At 42.5% G+C, this 18,375-nt stretch overlaps 1 protein-coding gene across 1 annotated transcript in view; it reads right to left on the bottom strand.

Annotated features, from left to right (window-relative positions):
* The window catches only part of PHF21B (PHD finger protein 21B), a 238,811-nt gene extending 221,015 nt beyond the window's left edge, over positions 1 to 17,796 (bottom strand). The window contains exons 1-2 of the mRNA XM_058189775.1: positions 17,779 to 17,796; positions 17,397 to 17,462 (exon numbers count right to left, since the gene is read on the bottom strand). Of these exons, the coding sequence (XP_058045758.1) occupies positions 17,397 to 17,462; positions 17,779 to 17,796 (84 nt within the window). The remainder of the gene's footprint in view (positions 1 to 17,396; positions 17,463 to 17,778) is intronic.
* Positions 17,797 to 18,375: the final 579 nt, after the last annotated feature.

Below are 18,375 nucleotides of genomic sequence, written 5' to 3'. Positions count from 1 at the left end.
TGCAGAAAGTGAGCGCCCGGAAAAAGTCGCCATTCCAAAGCTGCCACCCTTCCTCATCCATTTTTGCAAAAAAAATGTCAGTCTATCAAGTCCTCTTTAAGCAATCACAGTTGCTGAATGAATCAGCAATTCATTCAAAGACCTCGGGAAATTTTTAAAAATGACATCAAACGCGGCTTTTCAGCACAGCAAAATATTACGCTATTTTCCCCCCACCCCAGCTCCGGCAACACAGAACGCAAGTGGACACCTTTTTTAAAAAAAAAAAAAAATTTGGACAATACATATTTCTCCAGAGCTGCACTGCCTACATAAGTAAATCCTCTTTGACACTGCACTGATATGTAAGCTACTCCCCCCCAAAAATTAAAAGTATTCCGTCTCATACAAAGAATATAAACCACTGTTCAATTTAAATCGCTTTGGAGAGAAAAGCTTTTGTAGCCCAATTACATGGACAGACACTGATGAATATGACGTCCAATTGCTCCTGTTACAGCTGCTACATTTAACCTCCTTGGAGTAAATTTACTCCTCAATGAAAAAGACCTTAACTTTCGCACAGTCACGGATCTTCCAAAGCAGTCTTATTGAGTTTACTGAGAGTTTCTACTGTTTTACTTTTTGACGGAGAAGTCTTCCTTAATCTTCCATCCTAACCTTGAAGTTGCATATTTAATTTTTCCAGGGCTTAAAATTGCATTTTTTTTCCTACAGAGGGTTCCTTTGTTAGATGAAGCGTAAGAACAGCAGAGTCTATGCAAAAGCATAACAGCTATTAGGTTTCAAAATCTGCTTCTTTATTGGGTAGCGGAATGTAGCTAGAATTTTGCTGTCTCAGCATTTTCATATGGAAATTCTAGGATTTTCCGTTCTGGCAATTGCTAGTACATAACAATATTGGCTGAGAAGAAAGAAAAGGGAAGGGAAGGGAAGGGAAGGGAAGGGAAGGGAAGGGAAGGGAAGGGAAGGGAAGGAGAAAGGATGGGAGAGGAGAGGAGAGGAGAGGAGAGGAGAGGAGAGGAGAGGAGAGGAGAAAGGATGGGAGAGGAGAGGAGAAGAAAGGAAGAAGGAGAGAGAGAAGGAGAAGAAGAAGACTTTCCAAACTGAGCCATAAAAAAAGAGAGAGAGCAAACAATGGGTCATGACAGCAATGACACATTCCATTTTTCTCCCCCTCTTCAGCTTCAGGATCCTGAAATGAAAAGCTTCTATTCAACAGAAAGTTAAGTATCGGGTCTTAATCTCCTTCCGAAGCTACATTTGGACATCTAGTTAGGTGTTAAAATCCTGCAGAGGAGAAGCCCCTTATCTTACTGATGCTCAGCTTTATAAATCAAAGTCATCATATGCAAGGAAAATTTTAGGCGCTTACATCTTTGTCTACTTATGGGAGGGTAAAAAACAAACAAACCACAATGACAATTACCAAGTCACTGTCAAAGCCTGGCCTCTCTCTGGATTATGCCACGAGGCCATCTTGACTTTTTAAAACCCCTGCTTGTTATTTCAGCACAAAAGCAACAGCTTGACTTTTGCTTCACAAAATTTTTTTTAAAAAATAAAAAATGTCTGGGTGGGGCACTTAAATTAAGACAGACTAGGGTCATATTGGAGAAAGGGCTGAAGCTCATGTAAATGATTTGGGGGGGGGGTTTGGTAAACATAAAATAAATCCCATAAGCCCAAATTTTACCCACTTTTAAGACAAACCCTTATGGTCACAGATGTTTGCCATGTATGATGGTGATGGTGATGGTGATGGTGATGGTGATGGTGATGGTGATGGTGATGGTGATGGTGATGATAACAACAACAACAACAACAACAAATTAACAACAACAACAACAAATTACTTTGTGAACCAAAGTACAGAACAATTGCTGCAGACTCTGAAAACAGAGAACATTATAAAAACAAAAGGAAGAAAGCAGAATATAAGGAAAAACAACTGGATAACAGATTAAATAGATGGAAAACTGAAGCCTTGCATGGACAGCACTTGAAAAACATTGAAGGAAAATGTGATGACAACTTGACATGGGCATGGCTTAAGATGGGAACCACCAAGAAAGAAACGGAAGGTTTAATACTCGCTGCTCAAGAATAAGCACTACAAACTAATGCCATGAAAGCAAAGATACAAAAATCCACTGACAATCCAAACTCCCGACTTTGCAACAACAAAGTTGAAACTGTTGCACATTTAATATGTGAATGCAGCAAAATCGCACAAACTGATTACAAAGCTAGACACTACCGAGTTGCTAAATTAATGCACTGGTCATTATGTAAAAAATACGACTTGCCTGTATCCAAAAAGTCATGGGAACATAAAGTGGAAAAAGTTATAGAAAATGAGAAGGTGAAGATCTTGTGGGACTTTCGAATACAGACGGATTGTCACTTGGAACACAACACACCAGATATCACAGTTGTTGAAAACCAAAACGTACAATTTATTGACATCGCGGTACCGGGAGATGTCAGAGTCGAAGAAAAAGAACTGGAAAAAATCATTAAATATCACGACTATCAAAACTACATGGCTATGGATGAAACATGTAACAGTGATACCCATTGTCATCGGGGCACTTGGTACCATGTCCAAGAATTTTATAAAATACATCAACAAATTGCAGCTTCCTGCAATAACACACCAGCAGAACTGCAAAAAACTGTGATACTTAGAACATCGTACATCTTAAGAAGGTACTTGGTTGATACCTAGGATGCTGGCAGCAACCCGTTATCAACCATTAGCACCAGTCAATGGTATTTGTGATGCCTTTTTGAATGTTCAGTTGACTGAGTTTCATGTTTAATGAATAAAGTATATAATAATAAAGTCAAGATAGCAGCAGCTACGATGGTGCAGTAGAAACCCTGCATGTTTTTTGGAGTTGGCTGAAACGGCAAAATTGACTATTTTGATTAAAGAAAAGAATATAAGTACTTTGGTTTCCACATGGAGACCGCTGCTGAACTTTGTGCTTGAAGTGGAAAAGAATGAAAGTTTGATTTTGAGTTTTACCGATTAGACTGATATAGAAACGGCTTGTTCATATTATTATGAAAAAACAAAAAGTTGTGATTTGATGTTAATGCCTTATTTTACTGCAACAGAGAGAGTCAGAAGTCAATGTTTCTTTTTCTTTTTTTCTTAGCCTTCCTCGCTTCTCTTCCCCCCCTTCCTCCCCACCCTTTTCCTATTTACTTGTGCATTTACTTATTCTATCTTATAAGTCAATAAAAATATTAAACTGAAAAAAAGAAACTCTGCATGTTTTTATTTATTTATTTATTTATTTATTAAATTTTTATACCGCCCTTCTCCCGAAGGACTCAGGGCGGTGTACAGCCAGGATAAAACTCAATATATATACAATTAAAACCAGAATTTAAAACAAAGCAAATTGCAAAAAAGGCCGACATTAAAATTTAAAAATTTAAAACCTTAAGACAATAAAACCCAATTTAAAATAGTAAAAACTATTATGCCAATCCCGCTTGAATAAATAAATATGTTTTTAGTTCACGGCGAAAGGTCCGAAGATCAGGCACTTGGCGTAAGCCAGGGGGAAGTTCATTCCAGAGCGTCGGAGCTCCAACAGAGAAGGCCCTACTCCTGGGGGCCGCCCGCCGACACTGTTTGGCGGACGGCACCCTGAGAAGACCCTCTCTGTGGGAGCGTACGGGTCGGTGGGAGGCATAGGGTAACAGCAGGCGGTCTCGTAAGTATTATTGCATTGCAATAATCCAACCGAGACGTGACCAGAGCGTGAGTGACCGTGCATAAGGCATCCCGGTCAAGGAAGGGATGCAACTGGCGAACCAGGTGGATCTGGTAAAAGGCCCTCCTGGAGACGGCCGCCAGATGTTCTTCAAAGGACAGCCGTCCATCCAGGAGGAAACCCAAGTTGCGTACCTCCTCCTTCGGGGCCAATAACTCGCCCCCAACAGTCAGCTGAGGGTGCAGCCGACTGTACCGGGGTGCCGGCATCCACAGCCACTCCGTCTTGGAGGGATTGAGCTTGAGTCTGTTTCTCCCCATCCAGACCCGTACGGCTTCCAGGCACCGGGACAGTACTTCGATAGCTTCGTTGGGGTGGTTCGGGGTGGAAAAATACAGCTGAGTATCATCAGCGTACAGATGATAACTCACCCCGAAACCACTGATGACCTCCCCTAGTGGCTTCATATAGATGTTGAACAGGAGAGGCGAGAGAATCGACCCCTGAGGCACCCCACAAGTGAGGCGCCTCACAGACGACCTCTGCCCCCCTGTCAACACTGTCTGCGACCGGTCGGAGAGATAGGAGGAGAACCACCGATAAACGGTGCCTCCCACTCCCAATCCCTCCAACCGGCGCAGCAGGATACCATGGTCGATGGTATCAAAAGCCGCTGAGAGATCTAATAGGACCAAGGCAGAGGAACAACCTCTATCCCTGGCCCTCCAGAGGTCATCCACCAACGCGACCAAAGCCGTCTCCATACTATAACCGGGTCGGAAGCCGGACTGGAACGGGTCTAGATAGACAGCTTCATCCAGGTACCGGGGAATGCATGGGTGATGCATAAAATCACCATCTTGATTTTGCTGATAGTGGATCTGGAAGTAATCTAAGCAAGATATTGCCTTCCAGGAACATTCAAGCAATAAACATCCATACAAAGTAACATACAAGGTACTGAAAATGCCACCAGTTGCTAGAGAAGTACAATTGCAATCCAGTGGTTTTAAGCAAAGTTCTGGACAAAAAAAATCCAACTGATTTTAGTAATTTAACAGTTAGATAATTACATAGCAAGCCTAGACAAGTGGGGAAAATTATTTTAAAGTTACCCATGTTTCCCCAAAAATAAGACTGGGTCAGAGGTGGGTTTCAGCAGGTTCTGACCAGTTCTGGAGAACCGGCAGCGGAAATTTTGAGTAGTTCGGAGAACCAGTAGTAAAAATTATAACTGGCCCCGCCCCATTCCCGCCCCATTCCCACCCCATTCCAGGGGAAGGATACTGTAAAATCTCCATTCCATTCCCACTCCAGGAGAAGGATACTGTAAAATCTCCATTCCCTCCCCAATCCAGGGGAGGAAAAACCCCATTTCCTCCTGATCAACTGGGACTTGGGAGGCAGAGAATAGATAGGGGTGGGGCCAGTCAGAATTTTTACTACCGGATTTCCAAACTACTCAAACTTTCCACTACCGGTTCTTCAGAACTGGGCAGAACCTGCTGAAACCCACCTCTGGTGTGCTTTCCATTTTAGTGTAAATATAACCTTATGATTCACAACAAGCTGCTGAGGATGAAAACTGAAACGAATATCCCACTGAAAATATAAAAAGGTGATGGAAGAACTTCATTCCGTGAAATGTGTGGGTGAGTGGGTGTTATTTAACTGAAGCTTAAAAGTTTCTTGAGCTTTGTAACCATTTAAAACGCAGAATTCCCAAGGGTAGCTATGTACAAATTGCAAAGTTACCTCAAAAAAGAAGCCAGGCTTACACTGCCTTTGACTCTTAAAAAGATTTACTTGAGGGGGAAAATCTGCTTCTGGACGAAATTTAAACATTAACTTGCTTATTATGCGAATAGCATGTAATTTAAGGAATATGAATAGCTTTTAGGAGGACGAGTCAAAGCTCTGTTTTTCCACCGCTCTTTGAAATGTTGGAATTTATTTCACATACATTATTTGAGCAATACGTCAATCTTGCTATAAAATAGCTCCTTGCCATGACCCGCATATTCCAGGAAGTTGAATTATTTCTCCCTTGCACCTGACCAGTTTTTATTTTTTAACTTGGCAACCTTAAGACGTGTGGACTTCAACTCCCAGAATTCCCCAGGCATCCATGCAAATATTTGCCAGCACCAGTCCAGATATACCACCCTCAGTGTCAATACCAGCCATTACAGTTGATTTCTGTACAGATAGTAAATAATAGCTAAGAAATGAAGAGAACACACTTGAGTGACATATAGATTATGCCGTTTAGTACTTTTAATGTTGTGTTCTGGGATAGGCTTGTCTGAATCTGCAGTTCACCAGCAAAGCAAACACAGCAAGACTTTCACCGGCTTCCCCAAAACAGGCAATACTACTATATTTTTTGGAATATAAGACACACCTTTTTCCCCCCAAAAAAGAGGGTGAAAATCTGGGTGCGTCTTATACTCCAAATGTAGCCCCGCCCAGCTTCTCAAAAGGAGGTTTCAGAGGCTGAAAAAAGCATCAGAAACAAAGCTTCAGAAAAGAAGCCCCCAAACATAGCTTCAGAGGCTTTTTTTCCGAAGCTCTGTTTCGGAGGCTTTCAGAGGCAGAAAAAGAAGTTTTTTCTGAAACAGAGTTTCAGAAGTTTCAGAGGCAGAAAAAAAACAAAAAAAAAAAAAAGCAAGGCACAGAGCAAGGCGCAAGGAACCTGTTCGGTGGTGGGTTTCAAATTTTTTTACTACCTATTCTGTGGGTGTGGCTTGGTAGCCGTGGCATGGCATGGCATGGCATGGCTTGGTGGGCATGGCTAGGTAGGTGTGGCAGGGGAAGGATACTGTAAAATCTCCATTCCCATCCCACTCTAGGGGAAGAATACTGCAAAATCCCCATTTCCTCCCGATCAGCTGGGACTTGGAAGGCAGAGAATAGATGGCCAGTCAGAATTTTTACTACCATTTCTCCGAACTACTCAAAATTTCCGCTACCGGTTCTCCAGAACTGGTCAGAACCTGCTGAAACCCACCTCTGAACCTGTTGCTAAAATTCACCTCTGGGTACAGCTGATTGGGGGTATTCCTGGAGGCCGATCCACCTGCCAATCAGCTTTTTTCCTCATTTTCCTCCCCAAAAACTAAGGTGCATCTTATACTCTGAAAAATACGGTAATTGTCAGGCTAGAATTTAATTGTACAATCACCTATTTGACAAAGGAGCAAGGATAGCTGAGGGAGGCTTGGAAAACATACAGAAAACTGAGCAAGTTCAGATGTGCTGTAAAAGAATAATTCTGCATTTTAGGGAAGGGTTTTTATTTACAAACACAAGCTTGTTGGGCAACAGTATAGATAAAAACGCTACGGCTAGTAGCTGGCAGTGTGGTTTCAAGATATCAAGCAATTGGAACGACAAAAGAGCCGGCACAACATTCTGTTTGGTTAAAGAGGCAATGCCTATATTAATATTATCAACGGATACAGCATTTCGTCGAAGTTTTAAAGAGGCATGCTCCGGAAAGGTCAAAAAAGTCAAGATGGAGGCTCCTAGTAGCATGACAATCCACCTCAGCTCTCCAAAAAGATTTCAAGCTCTGGAGAACAGGGAAAGATCTAGAGCAGTGTTCCTCAATCTTGGCTACCTGAAGACATGCGGGACTTCAACTTCCAAAATTTTGCAAGTTAAAGTCCACATGTCTTCAGGTGGCCAAGGTTGAGAAACACTGCTCTAGAGAGAGATCAAGAGCAGGGGGGATGGATAATCCTCCAATTCTGCCCTTTGGCTATTATATTATTTCATTTTGTCGTATTTCACTGTTTCAAAATCTATCAGGCAGAAAGCTCATCATAGGCCATTCTCGAACAGTAATATCGAAACTATCCAAGGCTTTTAAAAAGTCTATAAAAGTAAAACATTTAAAACCCTCTTAACTACAGAACCTAATAATGGTCCGGTTTCTGCAATAGATGCACATTTTCAATAGAGGCCCTCCTTCAAAATAATTCATAACTGTCCCTGGAGACCATTCACTCTCTTTGTTTTTGTTTTCATAATAAAGTCCATTTAACAAATCAGATTGAAATCCCAGGGATGACAAAAAAAAAAAAAAAGAATGCCTAGTTTCTAATAACAACTGCACAGTGTAGGATTAAGTGAGCTTGCACTAGTATAGACGGTTAAGAAAGTCAAAATGGCAGCCAGGTTTTTAATGACCGCACAGCAAAAAAACCAGGCAGGACTTCAATGGCTCTTTCGATTATTCCTTCTATCAAACTGTGGCATAGTCAGGGGTCGTATTCTCTTACTTTCCCTACCGGTTCGCAAATGTGCATGTGTTCCCATCCACGCATGCGCCCGGCCTTCCGTGCATGCGCTTTGCTGGCACATGCGCCTTCTGCACATGCATCCAGCCTCAAAAATGTGCCTAAATAGGATGGCATAGAGCCGGGGCGGGTGGGCAGGCCCACCGGCAATTACCACTACCGGTTCGGGCGAACTTGTCTGAACCGGCTGTATACCACCTCTGGTTATCTTTCTGAAAAGTAGTTTTACATCAACCCTACAGAAATAGCCATAGCACTTATATACCGCTTCACAATGCTTTACAGCCCTCTCTAAGTGGTTTACAGAGTCAGCCTATTGCCCCCCAACAATCTGGGTCCTCATTTTACCCACCTCGGGAGGATGGAAGGCTGAGTCAACCTTGAGCCAATGGGAGAATTCATTCATGCCTTAACTTATATACCGTTATCTTCCAAAGTAACAAGGTGCAAAGACTATCCTCAGTGTCCACATGCAAGGACACAATCTGCAGGAAGGTAGGCCCAACATTGCAATTCAACTCCACCTCTTTTGTGTACATTGGGTGTGCATTGTAGGGCAGGGCTTCCATCGGAATGCTCCACCATCATTTTACAGATTTTGGAGCTTATGTCCCAGAAAGGAAGCAAACAAGGACTCTATCATTACGAGCACATAGTAATAATTGATCGAAGATAACAAAATGCAACACAAAAAAATACAAATACAAAGACCTGCAAATAAAAATAGAATGACCGTGCAAAGATAAGAAAGGCAAAAAAACAAAAAGTCTGGATAGTGGAGGCGGCAATACTTGGAAAGAGCAGAAGGGAAGAGAAAGGATTGGAGAAGACAACAAAAACAAAAAAGGGGCCTCTGGGGCTCAGACTGCTAATGCAGTCTGTTATTAACAATAGCTGCCTGCAATTACTGCAGGTTCAAGTCCCACCAGGCCCAAGGTTGACTCAGCCTTCCATACTTTATAAGGTAGGTAAAATGAGGACCCAGATTGTTGGGGGCAATAAAAGTTGACTTTGTATATAATATACAAATGGATGAAGACTATTGCTTAACATAGTGTAAGCCGCCCTGAGTCTTCGGAGAAGGGCGGGATATAAATTCCACGGGCCGTGGTAGCTCAGGCTGTAAGAAGCCTGTTATTAAAACACAGCAGCCTGCAATTACTGTAGGTTCAAGCCCAGCCTAAGGTTGACTCAGCCTTCCATCCTTTATAAGATAGGTAAAATGAGGACCCAGATTGTTGGGGGGGCAATAAGTTGACTTTGTATATAAATATACAAATAGAATGAAGACTATTGCTAACATAGTGTAAGCCGCCCTGAGTCTTCAGAGAAAGAAAAAAAAAAAGGGCCTGCAAATAGAAATAGACCGACGGAGGTAAAAGAAAGGCAATACCAATACAGCTAGTCCTCGACTTACGACCACAATTGAGCCTAAAATTTCTATTACTAAACGAGACATTGGCTAAGTGAGTTTTGCCCCATTTTACAGCTTGTCTTGCCATGGCTGTTAAGTGAATCACTGCAATTCTTAATTTAGTACCGTGGCTGTTAAGTGAATCCGGCTTCCCCATTGACTTTGCTTGTCAGAAGGTCCCAAAAGGTGATTGCATGACCCCAGGACACCGCAACTGTCATAAATAGGAGTCAGTTGCCAAGCAACATGTGACCATGGGGATGCTGCAATGGTTATAAGTGTGAAAAATAGTCATAAATCACTTTTTTGTAACTTTAAACGGTCACTAAATTAACTGTTGTAAGTCGAGGACTACCTGTAGTAATAGGTGCCTTGGGTGCAACCCCAAAACCCCATTTGAACACCATTGGCATTGGCAAAATCACCATCAGTCAATTGCAAAGGCAGCTTTTCTCATCCTACTGTACATTCTACAATGACATCTTTAACATCATTAAACATGCACATCTGCCTATTCCATGTCCCTGGGGAAGGACTTGATAGGTGGATAAAAATGCCGAATCCAGCCTGAGCTCTGACTGACTGTGCAGCAAACCATAATAATAGGTAACATACAAAATACAAAAACCTGCAAGTAGAAATAGAATGACATGGCAAAAGTAAACAAAGATAGTACCGATAATAATAAGCATTTTGGGTACAATCCCAAAACAACTGGAGCAGTGCTTGAATACCATTGCAATAACAAAATCACCATCAGTCAATTGCAAAAGGCAGCTTTACTTGGAGCAGCTCACATCCTGTGACAAAGCCATAAAACCACATCTGCCTATCCCAGGTCGTTGGGAAGGACTGGATAAGTGAATAAAAATGCCAAATCCAGTTTTTAAACATCTGGCTGACTATACAACCAACCATAATAATAATTGGTTAAACAACCAAAAAGTTATTCTGGTCAGCTGAATTTGCCAAGAGTTTAAAGGGGTAGAGGTGGAACTAACTGGAAGGAAAGCATGGCCTGAATGAAAACATTAATAAAATCCAAGAACCTTTGCTGAAGGCAGTCAATCCAGGAAACCTCTTGAAAGCAACAAAGGTGAAGAATCCAGAAAATAAATAACTGAGAATTGATTTGCTAACTAGAAGAACAAGACAGTGCATGGTCAAAACTTTGAAGGAATATAGAAAGAAAAGTTTATTAAAAACCACCCAGAGTTTGTTAAGATCAGGCATATTAAAGAAAGAAACTGAAGGCTTATTTTAGCAGTTCAAGAATAAGCTTTGCCAACTAATTGCATGGAGGTAAAAATTCAACCTTTGACAAACAATAGCAAATCACACCTTTCTAGTAAAAAAGATGAAACAATACATTTCATCAGTGATTGCAGCAAAATTTCACAAACTGACTAGGAGCAGCATCATGAGTGAGTTGTCAGAATTATTCATCAGAAACTTGGCCAGAGGTTTGGATCTGAATGTAGTAAAAGGCTACTGGGACCATCAAATTGAGAAGGCTTGGGAAACTGAGTGAGTTAAGATCTTATGGGAACTAAAGATTCAAACAGACAGGCCTCTTGTTCATAACATGCCAGATATAACAATTATTGAAAAGAAGAACGTCTGGTTCATTGATTTTGCTATCTTAGGAGACGCTAGGCTTGAGGAAAAACAATTGGGAAAAATTATGAAATACTGAAACTTGCAGATTGAAATTGAGCACTTATGAAAAAAGAAATCCATTATTTTACCAATCATAATTGATATCTAATGGACCTTAATATTTGGAAATATTGGATTTATTAGATCTGAACACCCCAATTTTATGAAAAAACCACCTTGCTAGAACTGCCTATATTCTTTGATACTACCTTAATAATTCTTAGGTCCTTGGTTAGGACTTGACTTATTAAATTATCATCAGACTGTGAATCTAAATGTAGATTACCCACATATCATCATCCCCTCCATGGGTAGCTAGAACACACTCTTGTTGTAAGGGAGGAGATAATGAAAAATTAGTCATTCATAATTCGGAACAATATAATTGAGAAAGTAGTCAAAAATGAGCAGGTTAAAATATTTCTTTTGGATTTCCAAAAGAAACTGTTAAAATCTTGACTTCTAACACACAAGATTTAATTGCTCAGAGTCTCCTTGAACTGCAAGATGGGCAGTGGCATATCAATTTAATAAATAATAACTGTGGTTGAAAAGAAGAAAGTGAAGATATCTGAGGCTGACATACCAGGAGATAGTAGAATAGAAGACAACAAATGGAGAAGATCACAAAATACCATGTTTCCCTGAAAATAAGACCAGGTCTTATATTAATTTTTGCTCCAAAAGACACATTAGGACTTATTTTATGGTTAGGTCTTATTTTGGGGAAAATACGGTACTAAGTGCACTCATCTGGCTGACAATCTTAACTGGGGCTTATTTTGGGGGTAGGTCTTATATTATCAGCATCCTGAAAAATCATGCTAGGACTTATTTTCCATTGGGTCTTATTTTGGGGGAAAACAGGGTATCAAGATCTGAAAATTGAAGCCAAACTCTTAAGACATAAACTGGCCAAGATGGTACCAAGGATCATTCGCACACTGGGTGCTGTACTGAAAAATCGTGGACGGCACTTAAAAAATCAGTGCATTGACAAAATTTCCATCTGTCAAATGTAAAAAGGCCACACTGCTTGGGTTTCCACATATACCACACTTAAAGAATATCACATCCTACATTGTTGGTAAGAATGTGATGCATATTAAGGCCTTCACTAGCTAAAGAACTGGCAGCTGTGACTTCACATTGTTGTGAACAGATAATAATAAAAATATGCTTTTGATGTATCAGAAGCAAGTATGGCAGTTGCACATTTAAGCAAAAATTATTATAAATAGATGCTTAGCTGGCCAAAATATATTCAGCTCCATGCCATAAGATACACTTGAGCCTTTGAAGGGCCATCCCAAATTACTGGTAGGTAATTTTTTACCTTTTAATTTTTAATTTGGGGGAAAGTGAGAATTAGAGGAAATTGCCCATAATTTATAAAAAAAATAGTGTGGAGAAATCTTAAGCACCTAGGATTAGCCAAGGAAATCAGACGGTGGGTCATTCAGAAGACAGAGGGAGAAAAAATATTGAAATCTCTTGATCCATTTTAAGGCTTTTTTAAAAAAAAATGATATAAATTCTTGGCGAAGGAATTACTACGGTCATGATGTTTTTTGAAGCACTGAGCATTCAGCCATTAGGTCAGAGATTCTCAACCCCAGTAACTTAAAGATGTGTGGACTTCAACTCCCAGAATTCCCCAGCCGGCATGAGTGGGGGGGGATTCTGGGAGTTGCAGTCCTCATATCTTTAAGTTGTTGAGATTGAGAAATATTACACTAGATATGCATGGACAGTCTAGTGGAATAAGGTAAAGGCACCTAATTTCCTGCAGAACTTTGCAAGTGTTGGACATTTTATTTTTGCTTATTTTATTTTATTTTTTTAATTTCTATGCCACTCCCCCAGATTATCCCCTTTCTTGACCGGGATGCCTTATGCACGGTCACTCATGCCCTTGTCACTTCCCGCTTGGACTATTGCAATGGTCTCTACATGGGGCTGCCCTTGAAGTGCACCCGGAGGCTGCAGCTAGTCCAGAATGCAGCTGCGCGGGTAATAGTGGGGGCAACTCGTTGCTCCCATGTAACACCAATCCTGCGCAGCTTGCACTGGCTTCCTGTGGTCTTTCGGGTGCGCTTCAAGATTTTGGTTACCACCTTTAAAGCGCTCCATGGCTTAGGACCCGGGTACTTACGGGACCGCCTGCTGTTACCTTGTGCCTCCCACCGACCCGTACGCTCACACAGAGAGGGCCTTCTCAGGGTGCCGTCCGCCAAGCAATGTCGGCTGGCGGCCCCCAGGGGAAGGGCCTTCTCTGTTGGAGCCTGAATGAACTTCCCCCGGGTTTACGTCAATTGCCTGATCTTCGGACCTTTCGGCGTGAGCTGAAAACGCACCTATTTATTCAAGCGGGACTGGATTGAAATTTTATTGGGGTATTTATGTTTTAAGATTTTAAATGGTTTTAAAATTTTGGCCACATTATAATATTTCTTTTTAACTTCTTTTTAATGTTTATATATTGAATTTTTACTTGGCTGTACACCGCCCTGAGTCCTCCGGGAGAAGGGCGGTATAAAAATTGAAATAAATAAATAAATAAATAAATTATCAAGAGTCCACTTCTAATGTGTGATTTTAAAAAAAAAATATTTGGAAAAACAATGTCAGGGAGATTGGAGCAAATACAAGCAATTTCAACCTCCTTGGGTTTCAGAATGTCTCCAGAACATTTCCATATTCACAATCTCCACTCATTCAACACATTCATTCAACACCAGCGCAGAGCTCATATGAAGCATCCTCTTTCAGAAAGACCCATGGGGGGAAAAGATGCTTTTTATCTTTCCTCAAAGAAAAATAACAATCACTTCAACAACTTCAGCCTTAAAACTGATAGCCCCTGTCCCTGGGATTGCCTTGCTGCCTGACTTGGAAATGTGAAAATACTCAAGACTTATCTAGCCTTTCACCGCTGGCAATAAAACAGGCAGAGGGTAACAACCCACACTTTTTAACCCGAGTAGTGGTTGTTTGTTCTATAATTGTTCACTGAGTATCTGCCTGTAATGTGAGTGGCCGAGACCCATAATTTACTGTTTAATCCAGGAAGTGTTTCACGATGCTAAACATGTCCAAAGCTTGCATCAAGTTCTCTTTTCCAGCTATGAGTTCTTTGCTTTATCTAAATTCCAGCGCAGCGTGTACAAAATTGCTTCTTTTTGAATATCGACATAAAAAAAATGTAAATTGCCTTGAAACCATTGCAATCATACAGAGAAGCGCAATCCAATATATGTGTCCATTTTTAGAGGCAGCCAAACTCATTCCTTATCAAACGGGGGGGGGGGGACATTAACATGCATTGTTTGCAGTATAAGGCTGTTGCCTTGTTTTAAATAAATCCTTGGCTCAGTGCAGAATCAATACAACACGTTGTTTCATCCTGCTAGAAAGAGAACTAATAGCTCTAAGCTACCGGCTTGTTTTCTACATTCCTCCCCCCACTCATAAAAGAAACTATCCGGTTTGATTAAATATCTTTGTTTATCTTTGTGCTCTGCTGACAGGGGTCTCCTCTCCCCGCCCCCACCCCCTCCAAAATGGCATCAAAGCAATCAAAATGGTAATGCTTAGCATGAATGGGCCACACCAGCCCCTCCTCCTTCTCCCCCCACCCCGCGTTAAAACTCTGCAGACTTTTTCTCCATGTTAGGAAGAAACCAACACCCCCTTTGTCACAAAATGGAAGCTTCCACTACAAACTGTGAGCGGTGGCAAATTCTGGGCGAGGATCAATCAGGGTTGCGGGGACGGGAGGAGGAGGAGGAGGAGGAGAATAGTGGAAATGCTGAGATTTCTAATCCCGGGAACTGAAAGCGTTCCTCCTGCGGGCAAGGCTTCCAAACACTTCCGCGTGCTTTCCAGCTAAGAGGGAGGAAATACAGACACATACCCTCGCCATCGCATCAAAACCAATATACATCTTTTCTAACACAGATCTTTTATCATACGAAACATACGACCTAGATCGATTTCTCTTCCCACCCCCGCTTTTCCTTTCCTTTCCCTTTCCCCGATCTCTCCCTTACACCCCCCACCCCCCACCCCTTGGGAAGGCGAGAATAGCACCAAAGTCGATCTCGGAATTTTTTGTTTTATTTTTTAATATATATTTCTTTCATTCCCTCCCTTCTTCCCCGCTTCCCTCCCCCCCTCCCCAATTTTTTCCCTCCGCGGAAAGGAAGAAAAAGAAAAGACGAGGCGCTGTTCCAAGTTTTGGTGCTGAAACCGTCTGCAGCATTCCGAAGGAATCGCGGCATCGATTCCGCCAGAGGACGAGGAAGGAGGAAGGGGGAGGGAGTAGGAGGGGGGCGATCTGGGCAAGAGGGGCAGCCCCGGGGAAAGTTGGCTTGTCGGGGCGGGGAGGGGTGGGATGGGATGGGTGGGGGATGCATAATCCGGCAGATCGCAGGCTCGTCGGCTTAAGTCGCCGCTGTCGGTTTCTGCACGGGCAGGCTCGAGAGTGTTGGAAGGCGGAAGGGGGAAGGGAAAGGAAGGAAAGGGGGCTGAGGAGGGCGGCGCGGGGGGGGGGAGCGCGGGTTGCGGGGAGAGCGGGCTGCTGTCGGGGCCGCGGAGCGTTCCTGGGCATCTGTTCGTGGTGCTGAAAAGCCGAAGCCATCCGAGGCTCCGGGGGGGGGGGCCCTCCGTAAAATGCGAGCAACTCATCCCCGCCGACCAACTTTCTTTTCAGCTGGGAAAGCCGCGGGGGAAGGTATCGGGGGGGGGGGGTGCGTGGGGGGGGGGAGAGGTAGCAGCCTCCGAGCCAGTCATTGCACATCAGGGTCATTCACCGCAATAGCAGGAGACGTGCTGACAAAGATCACACGCGCGCGCGCGCGCATAAAACACACACACACACACAGGCATGCACACAAAGAAAGTTTGTTTGAAGACGGGTGGGGAAGAGCAGACCGGGTTTGCTTTCGGCATCGCTTCACTTTCCTGCTCAGATTTGCCTAACTAGGTGCAGGGAGGGGAGGAAGGGGGAGGGATGGAGGAGCTTCAAGCAAATGCACCCTCAGAAAGCCAGTACATCAGATCATCAAGGGAAAGAAAGAAAGAAAGAAAGAAAAAGAAAGAAAGAAAGAAAGAAAGAAAGAAAGAAAGAAAGAAAGAAAGAAAGAAAGAAAGAAAGAAAGAAAGAACAGCTAGTGTATGGACGGACGGTTGGGGCGGGAGAGAGAAATATACACAGCACGTACCAACAAAATAAACATTTCCGACCTAATCCGGATCTGCAGAGGTTCCAAGGGGGCTGGTCTCAGCCTCCTGATTCCCAACTCTGAGTTATTCCACGTTGGAAGAAAGTGAACACAAACTAATCCAAGACCCAAGAATTTTCCATATTCCTAAAACATGTCGACCAACTCAAAATGGACGCCTCTGTGTGTGTGAGAGAGAGAGTGAGTGAGTGTGTGAGAGAGTATGTGTGTGTGTATGAGAGCGAGAGTGAGTGTTAAAATAAAACGGTTCCAACCACAGCTTCGTTCTTTTTCTCTATCATGAATAATCCATATAAAGGCATTTCAAGGCAAAGCAAAGCAAAATAAATCCCGACCTTTAAATCGTTTCTCACTTTAGCCAACCTAAAGTTAAAACACACAAACACTCCGAGAAACAAATCAAGAAACAAAAACAAAACAAAACAACAACAAAATAATAATAAACACCCGAGTGTTTTATTCACATGGAGGTATTTCTCAGCCAACGCGGACTTTTCAGATGTTCAGAAAGTGTACTATTAATAGCAGGAGAAAAAGAAGAAAAGAAGGGAAGCCAGGAAGAGAGAGAGGAAAAAAAACAGAAGAAGCTCAGTGCAGAGAAACAGAACCGAATTGATTCGTTCTTACTTGTTTTTCATTAAGAGCTGCTATTCTCGATTGCCTCTCTTGGATTTGTTTCTTAAGATCCCCGTTCTGTAAAAATGCCAATAAAATGCAGATTAAAAACCAAGTGCAAACTAAAGCTAGTTAAAAGTAAACTTGTGTCTAGGAATGGCTCCCAGCGAAAGCGCAAGGAAAAAAAACAGGCACAATGAAGAGAGAGAGAGATGGAGATAAAGTAACAAAGATCAGCCCCGACTTCAAAGGGATCTCGCCTATTGATAAAGTTTCTCCTCCTGAGGTCACAGCACTTATTGCAACACCGCTAAAATCCGGTGGAACCGGGAACTCTTCTTTTATCATTTAAAAAAAAAGAAGAAGAAGAAAAAACAGAAGAAGCTCAGTGCAGAGAAACAGAACCGAATTGATTCGTTCTTACTTGTTTTTCATTAAGAGCTGCTATTCTCGATTGCCTCTCTTGGATTTGTTTCTTAAGATCCCCGTTCTGTAAAAATGCCAATAAAATGCAGATTAAAAACCAAGTGCAAACTAAAGCTAGTTAAAAGTAAACTTGTGTCTAGGAATGGCTCCCAGCGAAAGCGCAAGGAAAAAAAACAGGCACAATGAAGAGAGAGAGAGATGGAGATAAAGTAACAAAGATCAGCCCCGACTTCAAAGGGATCTCGCCTATTGATAAAGTTTCTCCTCCTGAGGTCACAGCACTTATTGCAACACCGCTAAAATCCGGTGGAACCGGGAACTCTTCTTTTATCATTTAAAAAAAAAGAAGAAGAAGAAAAAATACAGCCATCTGCATTTACCTGTGGATTTTGCTTCATCTGTGCAACTAGTTTCTGTTTAAAGAGGGGGGAAAGTACCCCGAAAAAGAATGAATTAAAAGTCTTAGGGGTGTAATGGATTTTTTTTTTTAAAAAAATGTGCGTGTGTGTATGTTCTTGTGTGTGTGTGTGTGTGTGTGTGTGTGTGTAGGACGGGAAGGGAGGGGTGTGGAACAAAGAGGCAAGTAAACACAGCGAGTCAGTTTCAAGCAAAGCTCATAAATATTCAAGTCTCGTCCTAATCTCTCCAACACACACACACACACACACGGACGGACGGACGTCTACACATACACATTCGCACGCGCGCGAACACACACACACGTACAAGGATCAACCGCAAGGCTGACTGCGAATCGAAGCCACGCAGATTCCCACGCCGAAAGTCAGCCAAACAATCCGTAAAAGTACTTCGCCGAAGTGCTCCGGGCGGCGAGTCGAGGAGAGGAGAGAAGCGGGAGGGTCTCCTCCCGGCCCCGCCATGCCTTTCCCATCGCTTCGGGAGCCGGACTCTGCCTGCCTTCCTTCCTCCTCCTCCTCCTCCTCCTCCTCCAACCCCCTACCCCGATCGATTCAACC

Source organism: Ahaetulla prasina, chromosome 7 (genome assembly GCF_028640845.1).
Source record: "Ahaetulla prasina isolate Xishuangbanna chromosome 7, ASM2864084v1, whole genome shotgun sequence".
Lineage (NCBI taxonomy): Eukaryota > Metazoa > Chordata > Lepidosauria > Squamata > Colubridae > Ahaetulla > Ahaetulla prasina.
Note: the sequence above shows the minus strand (reverse complement) of the source record. Positions and strands in the feature narration are given on the sequence as shown.